We start from the raw sequence: 21604 nt of genomic DNA on the forward strand, positions 1-21604 counted from the left end.
ACAGTCATACCTTGGTTTTTGAACAGCTTAGTTCTTGAATGTTTTGGCTGCCGAACGCCGCAAACCCAGAAGTGACTGTTCGAGTTTGCAAACTATTTTTGGAAGCCAAACGTCCGACTGGGCTACCGGGGCTTCCGATTGGCTGCAGGAGCTTCCTGCAGCCAATTGGAAGCCGTGCTTTGGTTTCCAAACATTTTGGAAGTTGAACAGCCTTCCGGAACGGATTCTCATCGACTTCCAAGGTGCGACTGTACATTGCTTTCTCATAAAGAAATAATGCCTCCTGCACTTAGTTTTTTGAAATTTATTTGTGTGTCTGTTTTGTAGTCGCTTACTTAGGGAATTTCAAGGATATAGTGATGTCTGTCCTACACAAATGTTCATCTGTCCACTCACTGAGCTGTGGCAGGTAATAAGTAATAGACCCCATAAGGGGGAAAGCTTCTCATATGGAAGAAAACTTTCTTGTAAAGGTGCTGCCATAATTTCCTTATTTAGCACATACCTATTGCCAAAGACCTAAACTGATCAAACTTCTCACCAAAATATAATTTGTGGGAATCATTGGGGTTTTTTTAATGCATTTATAAACTGCTGTTTCTGAATAATTTTAAGGCTTTTTATAAATAATAGAAACATAAAGTAAAATTTAAAAATGCAAGCAAAACAAGCAACAGTTGAATACTAATTAAAAGTGTTATAAAACTGATGTCTATCCAAGTTTTTTGTGCTGTCTCTTGGACCCCCAAAGTGGCTCATGAGCACTTAACATAACATGCAGAAATCCCAGCAACTGAAGCCTGGCCTGGCCTCTTTGTCCTTGCCAGCTTTCTTAAGCCTATTATTCAATTACAGAAAATCATAGTAGCAGCTGTTCTTAGCCTTCATAAATGTTAACAATGATTAAACGCATTTGGGAAAGTGCATCAGATGTTTTGTTTCAATGGTGCGGATGCATTGTATGTCCTGCAGGGTCCCAAGCCTAGTGTCTTTAGAAGAGATCAAACTCTATACTGGTGTTGACTATGGTAAGTTGGTTCCATATTTTGCATTTTGTGTTGCGTACCAGTACCAAAACTCATCGGCCTGAATTACTCCAGTATTTGGGACACCTAGATGTACATGTGTGGCGTGATATCGGACACTGAAAAGGATGGGGAAGTTCCTGTTTACATACCAGGGACATGTGTGCACTGAAGATTGTGTGTGTGTGTGTGTGTGTGTGTAAGTATATGCCTAATGAACATAGGCATGCACGTATGTGTGTCTGTATAGATCCTTTCATGCCCTCCATCTAGTACTGTTCGATGAAATCTGCCTTTGTGTTTATTTTGGCATGTCTGCTTTCCAGTGATCTGCATCTTGCAGCATCATGTAATGTACAGCTATAAGTAATGTTACTATGAGTAACGACTGGTCTTACCTTGTCTAGATCTGTCAAGAGCGAATTACAGGGAATCCATCAGCAAAATCACAAGGAAACTGCTGCGTAAGTGCGTTTTTAGTCATTTCTTTTTGTCCGCCTGAACCCGTACAATTGCTTAAGGTTTGTAGTTCAATGCAGATTTAAAATCTAATTTTGGCGATGGAAGTGGAAACATAATAAACAGTCAATCACGATTTATGCTTGCTTCCATTCTTATATAAAGCATTTGAGCTTAAAGTGTCCAGTAGTGTATGAACTAACACTTTTAAGGCATCTTAAGGCAGCCCTGTTCAGGGAAGTTTTTAACGTGTGATATTTTACTGTATTTTTGGTTTTTATGGAAGCCGCCCAGAGTGGCTGGGGAGGCCCAGCCAGATGGGCAGGGTATAAATTATAAATTATTATTATTATTATTATTTTAAGTTGTCCTACTGAATTGGATTTTCCTTTCTACCATAATAGATTATATACTTGACCATTCGGAGGATGATACAAAGTCTTTGTTTCTCATCATAAAGGTAAAGCCATAACGTCTGGCATGTTTTCTAACATTTTAAGCTGGGCGGGTGGATTTGCTCTATATAATGCAAGTTCTTGTTTTGCAGATCATTGGGGACCTTTTACATTTCCAAGGGTCACACAAGCATGAGTTTGATTCCCGATGGAAAAGCTTCAACTTGGTGAAAAAATCAATGGAGAACAGGGTTTGTATTTTAGCCTATCTAAACCTAAGTGGCATTTCTAAAGCTTTCAGGAAGAAATTATGGGCTACCTAGAACATTAACAATATTAATTGTTTATGAAGCAATTTGTAGGTACTTTTTTCAGCACTAACACTCACTCCCCCAAAGATATTCAGGAAAATATCCTAGCAGTTCACGTTGTTGAAAGAAATGTATTCATTTTAATGTCAGGATGTTGTCATACAATCTTTCAGAATAAATGAATCACATTCAGAAGTCAGGGGGGTGGGGGTGGGGTAGGAATATAGTGGTTGTGCAATAGTTATACTTGGCCCTGTTAGCTAGGGATGATGGGAGTTGTAGTCCAAAAACAGCTGGAGGGCCAAGTTTGGCCATCACTGGAATAGGAGGTTGATGCTGAATTGAACAGCTGTTAATTGCACAGCTGCCAATCATTGCAGCAGACACATTGTGAAGCAGGACACATTTTATGAGAAAATTTGCCCAACTGTATGCACTTAAAGGGCTGTAAAGGGGGAGCGGGTGGTGCTGTGGTCTAAACCACTGAGCCTCTTGGGCTTGCTGATCAGAAGGTTGGCGGTTCGAATCAGTGCGATGGAGAGAGCTCCTGTTGCTCTGTCAGTGTTAGACACTGTAAAGCAGCAGCTGATGATCTCACCTGCAAGTTGCCATCTTTGAATAGGGTTTTCTTTGTTGCTAACCAGTAGGACATACTGAAGAAGACGAACTGAGAAAATGAGGAAAAAGCAGGAAGCTGATTTTGAACATGTATAACTGTTTTCATGCACTTAATGGGTTTGCTTGCTTGTTTTCAGCTTCAAGGCAAAAAACAGCATATCAGAGCACTGCTGATTGACAGAGTCATGTTGCAGCACGAGGTAATGTGCCTTTCTTTACAACCAGTGTTTGCTTGTTGGTTACCTTTGAATTTGAAAAAAAGTTGAAGCCTTGTTGTTTACGCATATTCCTTACATTTATAACGTGAACACACACAAATGCACATGTATTCTAATTTAGCCTTTTCTGTTTAGCTAAGAACACTCACTGTTGAAGGCTGTGAGTATAAAAAAGTACACCAAGACTTGATCAGGGACCTCCTGCGTTTGTCCACAAGTTCATACGGCCAGGTAAGCATATGTTGGGTCTGTCAATTTTCTGCAGTCAGGGTGTTAATGGGGTTGGCTTCAAACTGGTGTTTGCAGGTAATACGGTTCTGTTCTGTTTTTAGGGCAAAAACCTATGCAAAGGCACTGTGTGCTAGCTTTTTTCTTGTCAATGATATTCTTTCGGTTTGGCAAAAGACTGGCCACTTTTTCAACCACTGCCATTCTTGTCAGGAGCAATCACGCCACCTCTGTTAGGGTTTGCCATGTTTCAAAAAGTAAAAACCAGGACACCCCGAAAGCTGTTGAAAAAAGGGGGGGGGAGAAAGACGAGGAGATGTGCAGTTCCATTCACATGGCATAGGGATTGCCCATCTCATCTGCAGATCCTTGGCTAATGCAGGCTTCCTCAAACTTGGCCCTCCAGATGTTTTGAGACTACAATTCCCATCATCCCTGACCACTGGTCCTGCTAGCTAGGAATCAGGGGAGTTGTAGGCCAAAAACATCTGGAGGCCCGAGTTTGGGGAAGCCTGGGCTAATGGCTAGTGGTTCCTGCCCCTCGTGGCATAATCCAAATGGGGAGACTCTTAAAATGCCAGGAGTCAGCCTGAAACACAAGCGACATTCATTAATTGAAGTTTATAGTTCCTGTCTTCAGCTTTTGTGCAACTGTCTGTGTTTGTTGTTTCTTTAGGTCAGAAACAAAGCTCAGCATGCATTCTTCACAGCCCTGGGGACTTACAACTTCTGTTGCAGGGACATCATTCCTTTGGTTCTGGAGTTTTTGCGGCCAGATGGGCACGATGTCACCCAGCAGCAGTTTAAAGTAAGCCAGGCACTTCTTCAGTCTCTTCACGGGCTCTCGTTTTGTATTATATGATGCACATATTAATGGGCTTTTGAAGTTGTGCTAGCATGACTTTGAAGTGGTGGCATGACTTGTAAGTAGCAGTATGTAGTGAATTGCAGTAATCATGAAAAACAAATGACACTAATGTCAGTGTACCAAAGACTTGCCTTCTCCCCTGAATCTAACGTGTTTCCCACGTTCTTCAGAGTTTGCCATTTTATTAATGCCTTCTGCAAACCCTGAGCACAGACACCTTTCTAAATCATTGTAACATGGACTGGTTTGAATGTGGGGTGAGATGGGAGGGTGGAGTTTTTATCCAGTAGAATGGGCTCAAGGAACTTAGTCTTCCTTATTTAGTTAAACCCTTAGTTATGAAGTGCTTTAGATTAGATGTGGTAACAAAAGGACTGGAACAATGTTTCGGTAAAGGGGAGTCATTTATTATTTTTACTCTGCTGTTCAGCTGAAAATGTGAAGCCCAGAGTGGCTTTCACGAGATACAGTATAAAACACGCCACAAAGGAAAATGGGATGACAAGGAAAACAACACGAGGAAAACAACCAGTTCTTTAAAACCTCATTCATTCCATTAACTCTGTTCCGTCAACTTTTTGCATTAGTTGGGGGCTTGTGGGATTGAGAGACGTGCAACTGCAAATATCTCCTCTTTTCCATTTAGTTAGTTGTGAAGAAGAATATTATCTGAATGCAGAGGAATAGCTTAAAGGAACAAGCTTCTGCATTGTGTCTGCAACCTTGGAAGAGTGAAGCAAGTGCTTCTAAGATGAAAGAGCTGCTTTTAAAAAGTAATGTCAGAAGTGTATGGAGTGTAACTCAGCATCACAGTGTTACAGACATTCGGTTCTGCAAACGTTGCAGCTTGCCAGATAGAATGACCCCCCTGAACATTATTTTGGAGATTTTCTCAAACCCCTCCCCCCCAAAAGCCAATTTGGGGCATGTGGAGTGGTGGGAGCCCTGTTACACAAGCAGAAGTCCTTGCACAGGGCTTCTGCTGATGGGGCACATTAGGAATCCTGTCCCTATTGAGTATGCTGCATATTTACTGTTAGGTAAAATGATGCAGGAACTTTTCCTTGCCGCTGCCTCATAGAATAAATCACTTAAATTAGTGTTTCTGAAATGACAACTGTATAGACGACTCTGTAGGCACCTAACAGTACACATACTTTACTGCAGTTCTTTGAAGCTATACAATCAATTCTAGGTTAATAAATGTGTCCTCAAACCTCTTTTCTGTAGGGTGCCTTGTATTGCCTTCTTGGAAACCACAGTGGGGTGTGTCTGGCAAATCTTCATGACTGGGACTGCATTGTCCAAACCTGGCCTGCAATAGTCTCTTCTGGACTTAGCAAAGCAATGTCTCTGGAAAAACCATCCATAGTCCGACTATTTGATGACCTTGCAGAGAAGATTCATCGGCAGTATGAAACAATAGGACTGGATTTTACAGTAAGCATGAAAGATCTTCTTCACTAAGCAACTGTTAGGAATAACTGGATGAAGGGATTGCCAGCGGTTGCATGATGATCCTGGAAGCCAGTAGCGGCATGTGCGAGTCTTGAGGGTGGGCCACCAGGGCCAATCAAACTGGGTTCAAGGTAGTGCTTCCTTCATTCCTGCTTCCAACGTTATGCCGGCAGAGTGATTGCCGTCATGAATGAAAACCGTTTGCATGCTAGGCAACCAAGTAATTTTTGTGCACAAAAATTAAACGGTTCCCACAGGCTTCGTGAAACTGGGGGCTCAGGACAGTATGCCATCAGAGAAATGTGATTTACCATCCAGAATAGACCCCGCTCGGTTTTTGTGTTCCTGCTGGACGATTGTGCTGCCAGTGGTAATGCACAAAGTGGGTCAAATAGGTTTACATCTGGTGCAGGGCTTGCTATGGAATGGATGTGCTACAGTCAAGGAGCTTCCAGATCAAAGCAGCAGGCAGTTGCTGCGTTTTCATGGGTGACGCATCAGCAGATCTTTGTAACCTGCTCTGGGAGCCTTTTTTGGTTGCAAAGCAGAGGGAAATACCACAGGGACCCATGAAGAGGCATGTATGAGGCCCACACTTTAAACCCCTTTCTGCACTTACCATGAAACTCACAGCCCAGATACTGTGGGAAGCACATAGCTGAACACCCAGGTACATGCAGCAGTGGTGAATTGTGGAGCTACTCGGAGCATGAAGAAGCCCTTATGACATGTGTTTTGTTACGTGTTGGGGAGCCGCAGCTAACGATTTAATTCTGTATTGTTTTTAACACTCGATTGGGAGCCGCCCAGAGTGGCTGGAGAAACTCAGATGGGCGGGGTATAAATTACAAATTCTTATTCTTATTCTTACTCTTATTCTTATTATTAATGACTAGGTGCCTCTAAGATAATTACTACAGGAACAGAACATTTGGATGGTTGTTATATGAGGTGTTTCTGACAGGGATGTGAAAATATAACTTTTAAAGCATTTGTGCAGTTAGTTTTCAAAAAGGCCAAATTCCTTTGGGAGAATGGAGAGGAAGATGCAGTGCAGAGATACCTTATTTTTCACCCTATAGGGCACACCCGCCCATAGGGCACACCTAGTCTTCGGGGGGGGGGGAATCAAGGGGAAAAAAGATCCCCCCCCCACCCCGCAGCTCTGTGCGCTACTCCAAGACCTTCTCCCTGCTTTTGCGGGAGGTGGTGGAATTTCCCCACCTCCCGCAAAAGCCCACAGGAGCTGCGCGCGACTCCTGCGGGCTTTTCGACCAGGAGGGAGAAGGGACTGAAATGGCCAGTCAGTCCCTTGTCCCTCCTTGGGGAAAAGCCCCCAAGAGCGGCGCGCTCTTTAAAGGCTGTGCGGCATCCTGCAGGCTTTTCTACGAGGTGGGGGAATTCCCCCACCTCCTAGAAAAGCCAGGAGAAGCCGTGCAGCCCGTTTAAAGAGCGCACGGCTTCTGCGGGAGGTGGGGGAATTCCCCCATCTCCCGCAAAAGCCCACAGGAAGGAGAAGGGATTGACTCGGCCAGTCAGTCCCTGTTGGGATACTGCCAGGGAGATAAAGCCCATCATGGCCCCCACATCACCTCCGGACGATCCATCGATCTCCTGTAGATACAGTATCAGCAATTAGCGACATGAGCTCCAGAAAATCGCTTGCCACATTCCAGAGCTGATGCACGCGCTATCAGAATTCGCACAGCGAAAGATGCACGCAGGAGAGCATTATTTAGAAGTTTATTCAGTGTTGGTCAGAACAAAGGAAAAAACATGACTCCTGCTTGCGTGTTCAGGCACAGAGAGAAACGAAAGCAAAGACACAACAGAAACATCCTGTGAACAGGAAATACGCAGGCTGTGACACCTTTTAAGGTGGAACGGAAATACCCTAACAGTCCCTTCTCCCTCCTTAGGTAAAAGCCCCCAAGAGTGGCACGCTCTTTAAAGAGCGCACAGCTCCTGCGGGCTTTTCGACCCAGCTTGTGGGGCTGGTGGTGGGAGGAAGCGCTGCTTTCCCCCACCGCCAGCCTCAAAGCCAGGTCGGGGAGCAGCGCTAAGGCACCGCGTGCCTTCCCGCTGCCCCCCCAGCTTGTGGGGCTGGCAGTGGGGGGAAGCGCTGCTTTCCCCCACCGCCAGCCTCAAAGAGCAGACTCTCCTGGCTTCAGTGAAAGCAGCACGAAGCCTCCGGAGCGCAGGCTTCGGAGGCTTCGCGTTGCTTTCGCTGAAGCCAAGGAGCCTGCATTTGCCCCATAGGACGCACACACATTTCCCCTTCATTTTTGGAGGGGAAATGTGCGTCCTATAGGGTGAAAAATACGGTACGTAGATGATCACAAAAATTAAGGAACGATGCTCCAAGTAGGGGCTAGGATTACTGGGCTTTTGGAATATTCCTCCAAAAGCAGTATTATTCATTTGATAGACTGAATATATATTTTAGAGAGTTTTTTGTGTGGCGGTGAAGGTCTTTTGAATCCATAAAACGCCGCGTGTTTCCCTAGGGAGGAATGTCCTTGTTCTGTCAGAGACTTCATTTGCATCTCCCTACTTTGCCAGGTTCCGGAGAAATGTGTTGAGGTCGCTGTCCTCATGCAGAAGTCGGGGGTTCTGCAGAACAACTGGACGAGTCTTAGTTCAGAGGAGCTCCAACAGGGAATTCAGCGACAGAAAGAGAGGAATGCTGAGTCCTCTCAGTAAGTGCACCGGGGCCATAGAGTAAAATTAACACTTTATTTAACTTTGCAATGATATGTCTTAACTATTCATTTTATTTTGCAGTAAAATAAGTAAATAGCTAGAAATTTCACTTTTCCATAATGTATATAAAGCTTAATTTGCTGTTCATCAGTTTTTGCCTCTTTTGCTTCTAAGAAAAAAAACAATCTAATGACTGTCTTGTCTGTTCATGAACACTTCAACATGTCTGTCTTTGGGTTGATAGACAAACTGGAAAATGTAGTGCTCAGTTAAAATTTTTCTTGTAAGGCACCTTGTGGTAAGTCTTTCATATGCAGCGGCTGCCACAAAGAATTGTATTATTTTAGCAGGTAGCAGAAGCAGAGGAGGCACACTGCATGTTATTGAGGTCCTAAATGTGATTAATATCGGAATGTTTCTTTTCATTTTCAGAAACTATGAAAACCTGATTAACAAGCTGTTAGATTGTGTGGATCAAAGAAATCTGTAAGTATGCATGTTTCATTTCCAAAATGTAAATCATTCTCTGGCTTTGAGAGACTTTTAGACAGGATTGTGAGATTATTCTATGTGATTCTTTTCCCAGTCCCCATTCTAAATTCTGTGGCAGATAAAACAGTTTTCTTTCAAGGTTTCTGTTCGTATAAAAGGGAATCAAAAGAAGATTCAGCCCAGATATTTTGACACACGGCAGCACCATTCCCCCCACAGGTCTTACGGGATCAGAGCTGAATAATGTGATAATTTAACTCAGGGATGGGGAACCCGTACCCTCCCCAATGCTGTTGGACGCCAAACACCTACCAGCCCTAGCCAGCTTGACCAATGGTTAGGGATTATGGCATCTGTATGTGCTGAGTCACAGGTACTCCACCCGTGCTTTAGCTAACAATAAATTCTGAATGTTTTGCTCAGTACCTGCTTCTGAGTGGATTGCATTTTTCTTGTAAATCGTCTGAAGATGGATCATGGTACCACCTCTTGACTCTTCATGTTTTTCTTTTTAACAATGTCCTTATCTTGAAGTAAATCCTCAACTCATTGAAAGTCCTCGTTTGTATCTCTCTTCTTTGGGCATCATAGAAGGCTGCAGAAGTGTTGACCTTCAAATGCTGTTGACATTCTTCATCTTCCTTCCCCTATGGGGATTTATTTTTTTAAAATTTTGAAAACTCCATGCCTTTAAGTACATTATGATTAATCGTATCTTACAGTCTTACGCAGTCTTACGAGTTCGGTTCCAGTGGTTCAGCGTATAAGCAAAACCGTGTATACTCAAACCCTTGGAAGGGAAAGCTTTTAATGTTTAAGGGAACATTAAAAGGGAAGCTTTTTAATGTTTAACAGACTACTGTATTTCACTACTTTGTTGGAAGCCGCCCAGAGTTGCTGGAGAAACCCAGCCGGATGGGCAGGGTAGAAATAATAAATTATTATTATTATTATTATTATTATTATTATTATTATTATTATTATTATTAATTAAACCCCTGTGTGAGCATCCTGGGGCTTCCAGAAGTGGTGTGCTGGTTCCAGAAGCCCTGGGATGCTCTTGCGAGATCTTGTGGAAGCATCCCAGTCTCAGTGAGATGAGGGAGCCTTGCTTCCTGAGTAAGGCCCTCCCCTCACAACGACTCTGCATTTAATTTGTGGGGTTTCAAACAGCCGGCCTTCGACTGCATGTAGTTGAAATTGTGCAAGTTAAATGCATATAAGATGCGATCGTGTGGATATTAGAATTGCATATATCTCTACTACCACACACACCACCTTAAAATTAGAGCTGTTGTAGTGCAAATGAGAGTTGGGCCTCTTGTGTGCAAACGCTGGAGTGGAGAGCTTTTAACAGTGGCTGGAGGAATTGGTTTGGCTCTAAATTGTGCTTGATAACTGCATTCATTCACTCTGTCCCAAAAGGCTATTTGATTCCATTTCCTCCCTTTCCTCCTCAGCCCCTGGAAGTTTGAGCACATTGGTGTCGGTTTTCTGTCCCTGCTGTTAAGAGACGACAGGGTGCTGCCTCCGAGAGCCATCAAATTCTTTGTAAAATGTCTCAACCACGATGCCCTAGTGGTTCGCAAGGTAAGAAAATGGCAAATGGATTTAAATGGTTGGTTGCCAGTGCTGATCCCATTCCTCTTAACCCAAAGGCAGAGTCACACGATTGCTTTTGCACATGTCAAAGTGATACCTGCTGCTGTTCTTGTAAATGAGGTTAATACGCATTTTGCTTCCACACTGCCATGTCCTGGGCAAAGGTCAGACTTGGTGGACACATGTTGGCTTGCTGATTTGCCCAGTGTGCAAAGGAAACCACTTTGGATAACTAACACCACTGACATTCCCTTTTGGACTTCCACTGCAGCCCAAAGTGAACGGATGAATTAGGCCTTAATAAATCGTTACTAAATCATGGGACGTGAGTGACGCTGTGGTCTAAACCACTGAGCCTCTTGGGCTTGCCGATCGGAAGGTTGGCGGTTTGAATTCCCACAATGGGGTGAGCTCCCGTTGCTTGGTCCCTGTTCCTGCCAACCTAGCAGCTCGAAAGCACGTCAAAGTGCAAGTGGATTAATAGGTACCGCTCCAGCAGGAAGCTAAACGGCGTTTCCGTGCGCTGCTCTGGTGTCAGTGTTCCGTTGCGCCAGAAGTGGCTTAGTCATGCTGGCCACATGACCCGGAAAAACTGTCTGCAGAGCGGACAAACACTGGCTCCCTCGGCAGGTAAAGCGAGAGTCATTCACGACTGGACTTAACTGTCAGGGGTCCCTTTACCATTTAAATTGTTACATAGGCATCTGCCTTACACTAGGCCAGACTAACTGTGCAACTAGCTTTGGTTTTCTCTAACCTACAGTGGCTCTTCGGGGTCTTAAGGAGAGATCTTTTCCATCACTTGTTGCTTGGTCATAGAATCATAGAGTTGGAAGAGACCACAAGGGCCATCGAGTCCAACCCCCTGCCAAGCAGGAAACACCATCAGAGCACTCCTGACATATGGTTGTCAAGCCTCTGCTTAAAGACCTCCAAAGAAGGAGACTCCACCACACTCCTTGGCAGCAAATTCCACTGTCGAACAGCTCTTACTGTCAGGAAGCTCTTCCTAATGTTTAGGTGGAATCTTCTTGTCTGCTTCTCTGGAGCAGCAGAAAACAACCTTTCTCCCTCCTCTATGTGACATCCTTTTATATATTTGAACATGGCTATCATATCACCCCTTAACCTCCTCTTCTCCAGGCTAAACATGCCCAGCTCCCTTAGCCGTTCCTCATAAGGCATCGTTTCCAGGCCTTTGACCATTTTGGTTGGCCTCCTCTGGACACGTTCCAGTTTGTCAGTGTCCTTCTTGAACTGTGGTGCCCAGAACTGGACACAGTACTCCAGGTGAGGTCTGACCAGAGCAGAATACAGTGGCACTATTACTTCCCTTCATCTAGATGCTATACTCCTATTGATGCAGCCCAGAATTGCATTGGCTTTTTTAGCTGCCGTGTCACACTGTTGGTTCATGTCAAGTTTGTGGTCAACCAAGACTCCTAGATCCTTTTCACATGCACTGCTCTCAAGCCAGGTGTCATCCATCTTGTATTTGTGCCTCTCATTTTTTTGGCCCAAGTGCAATACTTTACATTTCTCCCTGTTAAAATTCATCTTGTTTGTTTTGGCCCAGTTCTCTAATCTGTCAAGGTCGTTTTGAAGTGTGATCCTGTCCTCTGGGGTGTTAGCCACCCCTCCCAGTTTGGTGTCATCTGCAAATTTGATCAGGATGCCCTTGAGTCCATCATCCAAGTCGTTGATAAAGATGTTGAATAAGACCGGGCCCAAGACAGAACCCTGTGGCACCCCACTAGTCACTCTTCTCCAGGATGAAGAGGAACCATTGATGAGCATCCTTTGGGTTCAGTCAGTCAGCCAGTTACAAATCCACTGAGTGGTAGCATAGTCAAGACCACATTTTACCAGCTTCTTTACAAGAATATCATGGGGCACCTTGTCAAATGCCTTGCTGAAATCAAGGTAGGCTACATCCACTGCGTTCCCTTCATCTACCAGGCTTGTAATTCTGTCCAAAAACGAGATCAGGTTAGTCTGACATGACTTATTTTTCAGAAATCCATGCTGACTATTGGTGATCACAGCATTCCTTTCTAGGTGCTCACAGACTGTTTGCTTAATGATCTGCTCCAGAATCTTCCCTGGTATTGATGTCAGACTGACTGGGTGGTAATTATTCGGGTCCTCTCTTTCCCCCTTTTTGAAAATAGGGACAACATTTGCCCTCCTCCAGTCTGCCGGGACTTCGCCTGTTCTCCAGGAAATCTCAAAGATGACTGCCAGTGGTTCTGAGATCACACCTGCCAGTTCTTTTAATACTCTTGGATGCAGTTCATCTGGCCCTGGAGACTTGAATACATCTAAACTAGCCAAGTATTCTTGTACTATCTCCTTAGTTATTCTGGGCTGTGTTTCCTCTGCTGAATCATTTGCTCCAAATTCTTCAGGTCGGGCATTGTTTTCTTTATCGGAGAAGACTGAGGCAAAGAAGGCATTGAGGAGTTCAGCCCTTTCTGTGTCCCCTGTTTGCATTTCACCATCTTCTCCTCTGAGTGACCCCACTGTTTCTTTGTTCTTCCTTTTGCTATGAACATACCCATAAAAGCCTTTTTTGTTGCTTTTTGGTCATTGGATGCCAGGCATTGAAACTGGAGCCTTCTGTTTATGAGATTTTGTTGAAGCTTTTTCATAATACGATAAGATCAAAGAAACTAATCTAAATAAAAACCAAAAACAGGGGGACAGAGAAAAGAAACAGCAAAGGAAAAGGAAAAGATAGAAAAAAAGAAATGAGGAGAGAAAAAGGAAAAATAAAAAGTACTTCCGATTTTCTGCCTGTCAGTCACATGAAAAAAATTACTCAAAATATTAACTCAAGAATGGCATCCAACTGATCTGTTTTCTGTGAGGCAATACTTTTCACAATCTTCCAACCCAAATGACTCGTATTAATTTGTTTTCCTTCTACACAAAAAGTCCAAAAGAGGTTCTCCAACCTCAAGCCTTCCCTATGCAGGACACAAGTTCCTCCACTGAACTCTAGTCTCTTCCTCACTGAACCACAGGAAGCATAGGGTGAACCATTAGGAGAAAATAAACGAGAAGAGTAGTGGGTCAAATTTAGTGCTGTGAAGGGGGGGGGGGCGAGTCCAGCTTTTATGCTTGCTTTTTCAGTTACTCAAAGCTGCTGGGTGAACCAGAAAGTTATTTTCCTTGGGATCGGATGAAAACGTGGGTGCAAATTGTTTTGGAAGGACACCACTTCTTCCCTAGATCAACAGGCAGGAGTCCACTCCTTGCGTAGTTCTGTAATATTGGGCGTGAGGAAGGGAGAGCAGCTTTCTTTTTTATTTTTATTTTTTTTTAATAATTTTTATTAACAGTTTTGTTTAAATTACAATGCCAATAAACAATACAATATAACATCTCTTGACATAGATCTCTTCACTTCTTTGGACTCCCTCACATCTCCCGCTCCTGCATTCCTGTTTGAAATTTTTTCCAGCAAATTTATCCCCTTATTTCTATTCTTATTATCTAATTTTCCAATGTTATATCTCTGATTTTAACTATCCTTTATTCAAATCTTAAAGAATTTAAATATAACCTACAACTTCCAAATTTTTTATCCTTTCTTAAACTTAGCTTATCTTCATAATTCACTTCATCTGGCTTAATGGTGCCAAGTTGTTTATACTCTCGCTTCCTTGTTAGCATTCATACAATTTACAATATTTTTGTAGATAAATCTTGAATTTCTTCCAATCTTCTTCCACCGTCTCTTCTCCCAGGTCTCGGATTCTGCCAGTCATCTCAGCCAGTTCCATATAGTCTATCAGTTGCATCTGCCATTCTTCCAGTGTGGGTAGATCTTGGGTTTTCCAATGCCTAGCGACAAGTATCCTTGCTGCTGTTGTTGCGTACATAAAAAAAAGTTCGGTCCTTCTTTAGCACGTTCTGGCCGACAATACCCAAAAGGAAGGCCTCTGGTTTCTTAGGGAAGGTATACTTAAATACCTTTTTCAGCTCATTATATATCATTTCCCAGAAAGCCTTCACTCTAGGGCAAGTCCACCAGAGGTGAAAGAATGTTCCTTCATTTTCTTTACATTTCCAACATTTGTTATCAGACAAGTGGTATATTTTTGCAAGTTTGACTGGGGTCATGTACCATCTATATATCATTTTCATAACATTTTCTTTCAAAGCATTACATGCAGTAAAATTCAGCCCAGTAGTCCACAACCTCTCCCAATCCTCAAACATAATGTTGTATCCAATGTCCTGTACCCACTTTATCATGGCCGATTTAACCGTTTCATCTTGTGTATTCCACTTCAACAGCAAGTTATACATTTTTGAAAGTACCTTAGTCTTAGGCTCTAACAGTTCCGTTTCTAGCTTCGATTTTTCCACCTGAAATCCTAACTTTTGCAGCTTTCTTTTTTAAGATAGCAATGAAGCAGTTGCTTGCACTGAATTTTTAAAACACATGAGCTAAACTTTTCTTTTCCTTTTTTCAAAAAAGATGGCGATTTCTGCTGTGGCTGGCATCCTCAAGCAGCTGAAGAGGCCTCACAAGAAGTTGTCCGTCTGCCCGTTCCAAATCAGTAAGTGTCCTGAACAAAAACGCTTGCAAGCACCGAGTTGCTTTTCTCCCATGAAGTTGTTTTTTTAGTGTGTATATGTGAACTATGTACTGTGTTATATAGGGGGTGTCAGATTTCAAGCTTGCAGGATCTATTTTTCTTTCTACTGGAACCCTAAGATCTATCATTCAGAGCAGGAAACAAAATGGCGGCTTGAGGATGGGTGGAGACAGTTGCATGCTTCACTCATTGAACTGTACTCTAGATCAGGGAAAGTGGGGTCAGGTAATGTAGGGCCCTCCAGAAGTTGCCGGTTATCGAAGCTAATCTTTCCAATAGATCTTTGCTGCAGGGAGTTTTGTCCCCATTAAAGTGCCAAAGATGGAACCCTACCGCCTTCCCAAGATGGTAAATCTTGGTGTTCTTCAGCGACAAAGGCAACAATTGAGCTAATTTTCAGTAAAGCCCATGGTAATATTGTACATTTTGATGGGCTTTTTATACTTGTGCTTGTTTTTTGTTTTATTTTAAGTTGACGAAGTAAAGAGAAGTTGGGTTCGTAATGCAGGTTTAGTGGTTTTATTGTCATCTGAAAGCAAACTGCATGGCTTTCCTTTATATAGAAAATGTAGATCGCCCAAGAATTCTCAGATTTCTTCTGGAAATTCATGTGAAAAGGGTGGGGGGAAATGGTATGTATACAGATTCTTAAAACTGACTGTCTTGGTTTTTTTTAAAAAAACTGATTGTTGATGACGGGCGGTATATAAATTTGATAAAGAAATAAAATAGTTCCAATCACAGGAACTGATTCACAGGATCAATAATATAACAGTTGCTTTCTCTTTTTGTGTGTGTGAGCAGGTGGAGCCCCTCAGCTTCCTGAGATCAGGGCCGGCGACAGACCTGACAACCAGTGGCTGCATTATGACAGTGCAAGGTTACCAAAGACTAAAGAAGCTTGGGAGGCCTGTCGTTTCGTGGAGAAAACACACTGGGGTTACTACACCTGGCCTCGGTAAGTACTGGCTTGTCCCGTCCCCCCCTCCTCTGGTGAACCTGGAAGGGACTAGGGCACAGATGGGGAACCTGTAGCCCTCCAGGTGTTCCATCATCATTGACCACTGGTTGTGCTAGTGGAGGCTGATGGGAGTTGGAGTTCTAGGATTTGTGGAGGGCCACATGTTCCCCATTGCGGGACTTAAAGCTCCCTTGTTGCCTCTGTCAACAGCCTTCTAACGGTTGTCTTGCTGGTATAACAACAACTATTACTAGTAGTACTTATATCCAGCCCATCTGACGGGGTTGCCCTATCCCCTCTAGAAGGCTTCCAACATAATAAAAAAACAGCAAAACATCAAGCATTAAAAACATCCCTATACAGTGGTACCTCGGGTTACATACGCTTCAGGTTACATACGCTTCAGACTCTGCTAACCCAGAAATAGTACCTCGGGTTAAGAACTTTGCTTCAGGATGAGAACAGAAATCGTGCTCTGGCGGCGCGGTGGCAGCAGGAGGCCCCATTAGCTAAAGTGGTGCTTCAGGTTAAGAACAGTTTCAGGTTAAGAACGGACCTCCGGAATGAATAAAGTACTTAACCCGAGGTACCACTGTACTGGACTGCCTTCAGAAGTCTTCTAAAAGTCAAGATAGTTGTTTATTTCCATGACATCTGATGGGAGGGCATCAGGCCCTCTACCTGGTTCCCTGTAACTTCATTTCAGGCAATGAGGAAACCTCCAGAAGACTCTTGGAACTGGACCTCAGTGTCCGGGCTAAACAATGCCAGTGGAGACATTCCTTCTGGTATACAACGGTATACATACTCTGCTTATTTTTGTTTTGGGGCAGCAACAACATTTTTTCTCCAATATACCTTTTAAACATATTCATCTCTTTGGAGTTTGATCTTACCTATCTACCTAACACATTTTGCTGCAGTGAGTTGCAGTGGGGTCTAAATTTTGATTTGGCTATGCTACCTTTTAAAAAAGAACATGTTTGAGCTCTGTAGAAGTTTGCCTCCCTTTGTCATTGCTATACTGGAACAATGACCCAGAAAATGCTGTACCTACATTTTTTGTTCAAAAATATTGAAACCTATCTTGATTATTTTTTTCTCTCTTCACAATTTCTAGAAATATGGAGATTTATGCTTCTGCTGAAGAGCAACCAAAGCTTGGGAGGAGTAGAGATGAGCTTTCAGAGGTGAATGTGATATTTTAAAACTCCACTGAAAGTATTTCCTGGGGCTGATTCAAGCTTGAGCATATATATATTTATTCCTGTTGTGATTGTGCATGTTTGAACGATTCCAAAGCCCAAATGTGTAATCTGGATTCCACATAGAAACCTAGGCAAAATAAGAATGCAATTAATGACTTCCCTATACAGTGGTGCCCCGCAAGACGAACGCCTCGCAAGACGGAAAACCCGCTAGACGAAAGGGTTTTCCGTTTTGGAGGCGCTTCGCAAAACGAATTTCCCTATGGGCTTGCTTCGCAAGACGAAAATGTCTTGCGAGTTCCTGCGTGTTTTCCCCCCTTTCCCCCCCTTTTCCTAAGCCGCTTATCAGCTGATCCGCTGATAAGCCGCTTAACAGCTGATCGCTAAAAGCCGCTAAACCGCTAATAGCGCTAATCCGCTAAGCTGTCAATGGGCTTGCTTTGCAAGACGAAAAACCGCTATACGAAGAGCCTCACGGAACGGATTAATTTCGTCTTGCGAGGCACCACTGTACACGAAAAAACTTTTTGGTAAGCTCCATGGTTATTCTGATCGTGTTTCACATTATCCTGCCTGCACCCCAACATGGTGATTCACTTTATAAATGATAAATGTAATAGCTTGATCATTTTCCCTAATGGGAACATTAGTTAAAAGCAGCTGCTACACAGGTTCTCTTGAGTGTGCCACACATGTGTTTTTAACAATAATTGCAACATGAACCGATTCTTGCATGGGCCATTATAGAATCTCATTTATGTGACCCAGTGCACATGTAAAAGAAGTCATAAGCAACGGCTTGCCATGAATTAGTGTTACTTGTTCCCATTTGTGCCCGCCCTTCAGTTTTCTTTCCCAAGTCGGGAGGCACTCACAGTTTGTTTCTCTCCATATAAGCGATGAGCAGCTTACCATTCAAAAAAAGTTGATGATTTCTGGCCACCCATGGATGCTTTGACTATTACTTTACTTCAAAGGTGGCCAACTTGTTGCTCTCCAGATGTTATTGGACTGTATTTCCCAGCAGTCCCAGCCTGGATCACCATTAGTCAGGGGTGATGTAGACCAAAAAATTATCTGGAGCACACCATGATTAGCGACACCTGTTTTCAGTGCACCACACTGGTTTATGAAGCATGTGGGTTGTCTTGTCAACTCAAAATGATTGCTGAACAGAGGATGGAAAGTTAGCAAAAGGAAAAGCATTGCTGTAGAAAGCTACACAAGGTCTTTCAAAGCTTAAAATTTAAGAGTATTTTGTCCTTGCCAGGATTCTGAAAGTCTTGCAGTTCTTCTAATGAGCATGGAAAAATGAGGCTGGTTCAAAGGTTGTCAATTGAGTTGCAGCAACTGATGTCCTGGCTCTCATTAATTTCACAGGAACCCAGATTTCTACTGGTATTTGCACAAAATGAAGCTGCTTTGAAATGAGCTGCACTCGTGAATAACGTTTCCTTTGACCCCAAATGCCTGTTTTAGTTAAGGTGTCACATATCTGAGACCATAAACTATGCAGACTTTTTTTCCAGGACAATGCCTGACTGTTGTACAAACCAAACAAGGCCTTTTAGTTTCATTGTGCTCTTGTTTCTTCTTTTTTTTTTACAGGCGGAACAGGTCATTTATGATCATTTTTCTGATCCAAAATTTGTTGAGCAGTTAATCAAGTTTCTTTCTTTAGAAGACAGAAAAGGAAAGGATAAATTTAATCCTCGCAGATTTTGCCTCTTCAAGGTAACCAGTTATCTATTTCTTTGATTAGTTACACCTTCTAGAAAATGATAAAATCCTTTGCGAAAAGCTCTATAATATATGACCCATGCAGTTAAACTTCTGTTTATTGATCCAGTTTGGACAATTGAACCAAGGTCTCCTAAACCATGGTTTATGAAGCTGTGAATGAATGTCATGACCAAGTTGTCCTTAGTCTCTCTATTAAAGGGAGGTGGCGCTGTGGTCTAAACCACTTGGGCTTGCCGATCGGAAGGTCAGCAGTTCGAATCCCCATGACGGGGTGAGCTCCCGTTGCTCTGTCCCAGCTCTTGCCAACCTAGCAGTTTAAAAGCACACCAGTTCAAGTAGATAAATAGGTACTGCTGTGGCAGGAAGGTAAACAGCATTTCCATGTGCTCTGGTTTCTGTCACAGTTTCCCGTTGCAGCAAAAGCGGTTTAGCCATGCTGGACACATGACCCAGAAAGCTGTCTATGGACAAATGCTGGCTCCCTCAGCCTGAAAGGGGGATGAGCACCGCAACCCAATAGGCACCTTTGACTGGACTTAACCTCCAGGGGTCTGTTGCCCCCCCCCCTTTTAGCCCCTCTATTCTGTTTGTTGTGGGGGAGGAAGGGAAAGGAAAATGTTAGCCACTTTAAGACTCCTTAGGGTAGTGATAAAGCGGGATATCAAATCCAAACTCTTCTTCTTTTCTTTGCTTACCTCTTTGGAGCTTATTTTCTGACTTGTATTGAGCCAGAGTTTTCATTTGCGGACAACCCAGAATCTGCTGTGCTTATATTCATTATATTGCCTTCTGTAAGACTTACATGGGGCGGGGGGGGGGGGGGAGAGAGACAGAGACTCTACAGCCATAGCAGGTGGTCTAACTTTCCAACGGTTTGACTTTCTTCCTAAATGGCAAATTCTTTCTATTGTCTCCTGTGGCAGACAGATGCCCACTTAAAAAAAGACCACATAAAAGTGGCAATACAGTGGTACCTTGGGTTACATACGCTTCAGGTTACATATGCTTTAGGTTACAGACTCCACTGACCCAGAAATAGTGCTTCAGGTTAAGAACTTTGCTTCAGGATGAGAACAGAAATCGTGCAGCGGCAGCAGGAGGCCCCATTAGCTAAAGTGGTCCTTCAGGTTAAGAACAGTTTCAGGTTAAGAACGGACCTCCGGAACTAATTAAGTACTTAACCCAAGGTACCACTGTATATGCTTTTGGGGAGCTTGCTTGCAAATATATTTTGAGGGAAATGTTGAAAAATATAACTTCATGCACCTATGTAGGCATGTGCAAATGCAGGCGGGGTTCTCCCTTATTCCTGGGGGAGGGGGATGGCACAGAAGTGCAACACTTCCAACACAAGTCTCTGTTGCTTTTCTCTCATTCATGGCTTATGCATCTTTTAAAGTTAAGACCAGTACAGTGGTACCTCTGGTTATGAACATAATTCGTTCCAGAAGTCTGTTCTTAACCTGAATCCGTTCTTAACCTGAGGTACCACTTTAGCTAATGGGGCCTTCTGCTGCCGCCACGCGATTTCTGTTCTCATCCTGAGGTAAAGTTCTTAACCCGAGGTACTACTTCCTGGTTAGCAGAGTCTGTAACCCAGAGTGTTTGTAACCTGAGGTGTTTGTAACCCGAGGTACCACTTTATTCTAATCTATGTCTATAGCATGCCTTATTTTATTTTTAATACAGCTTTGGAAAGTGTGCATTGTATTAATGGATGGAAAAGTACCCCTTTTGATTATATTTTTCATGCGTTTTCTAGAATTAACACTTTGGAACAGTTAAGTTAGGAGTTGTGCAAGGCCTTTTTGTAAAAGTGATGAGTTTAAAACTAAACCATGAGTCTTGTTTTAACAGGGCTTGTTCAGAAACTTTGATGATGCCTTCTTGCCTGTACTGAAACCCCACTTAGAACGTTTGGCAATAGATTCTCACGAAAGTCCCCAACGATGCATAGCTGAAATTATAGCTGGTGTGATAAGAGGATCTAAGCATTGGACATTTGAAAAGGTAGTGTGTACTTTGCTTAATTTTTGCAAAAATGAAACAGCTATGCATGCACAAGGATTACCACTTTCTCACCCCCCTGCATGTCCGCCAAATATGATCCGGAGGGTTGTGGAAACCCCCAGAACAAATTTAGGAAAAGGGCCATTGCGCAACCAGAGAGCCTTGTGCTGACGGAACTACTTTCTCAGCGCTTTGTTGAATATAACCTATATTTATTTAGGTTATTTTTTATACTGCACTTCATCATAAGTGTCACAGGGTGGTGTAGAACAAAATAAAATGCAATAATTAAAACCAGTGCACACAGAATAAAAACCTGTGAAATCCCAAGGTGGTTAGAAAAGCTACCTTGAATTCCTGAGGAAGAATAGTATATAAATAATACCAGTTTTAAACTTTCAATCATTGCTTTTTTTGAAGCCCGCTCCACCCCGGTCTAAAAGTTGTACATTGATATTCATTGGTCTCTGGGATTTCCTAAATAAATACATGGAATTGCTAAATTATATTTACCCCTTAGTATCAGAATCATGAGTAGCTGAGATTAAGAATGAACTGCTGTTTATTCTCTGATCCTTTAAGGTTGGCCATTGGCCCAAAATATTAAGGATTCTGTGTTCTTGGCTTTGGGTTCCTCCAAATCTTAGGCTGCAGAGATTCTGACAGGAGCTCTGTTTCAGATTTCCATACTAGCC

At 43.0% G+C, this 21604-nt stretch overlaps 1 protein-coding gene across 2 annotated transcripts in view; it reads left to right on the plus strand.

The window, feature by feature from the left end:
- The window catches only part of PSME4 (proteasome activator subunit 4), an 82599-nt gene that overhangs the window by 45279 nt on the left and 15716 nt on the right, over positions 1-21604 (plus strand). For both annotated transcript variants that reach the window (XM_079968403.1, XM_079968404.1), the window contains 16 exons: positions 973-1028; positions 1433-1489; positions 1889-1944; positions 2032-2130; positions 2946-3008; positions 3162-3257; positions 3931-4062; positions 5353-5562; positions 8143-8279; positions 8716-8769; positions 10236-10365; positions 14867-14948; positions 15792-15945; positions 17069-17138; positions 18765-18890; positions 20757-20909. In XM_079968403.1, coding sequence (XP_079824529.1) covers positions 973-1028; positions 1433-1489; positions 1889-1944; positions 2032-2130; positions 2946-3008; positions 3162-3257; positions 3931-4062; positions 5353-5562; positions 8143-8279; positions 8716-8769; positions 10236-10365; positions 14867-14948; positions 15792-15945; positions 17069-17138; positions 18765-18890; positions 20757-20909 — 1675 coding nt within the window. The remainder of the gene's footprint in view (positions 1-972; positions 1029-1432; positions 1490-1888; positions 1945-2031; positions 2131-2945; positions 3009-3161; positions 3258-3930; positions 4063-5352; positions 5563-8142; positions 8280-8715; positions 8770-10235; positions 10366-14866; positions 14949-15791; positions 15946-17068; positions 17139-18764; positions 18891-20756; positions 20910-21604) is intronic.

The sequence above is a fragment of the Podarcis cretensis genome, assembly GCF_951804945.1.
Source record: "Podarcis cretensis genome assembly, chromosome: 3".
In the NCBI taxonomy this organism is placed as follows: Eukaryota; Metazoa; Chordata; class Lepidosauria; order Squamata; family Lacertidae; genus Podarcis; species Podarcis cretensis.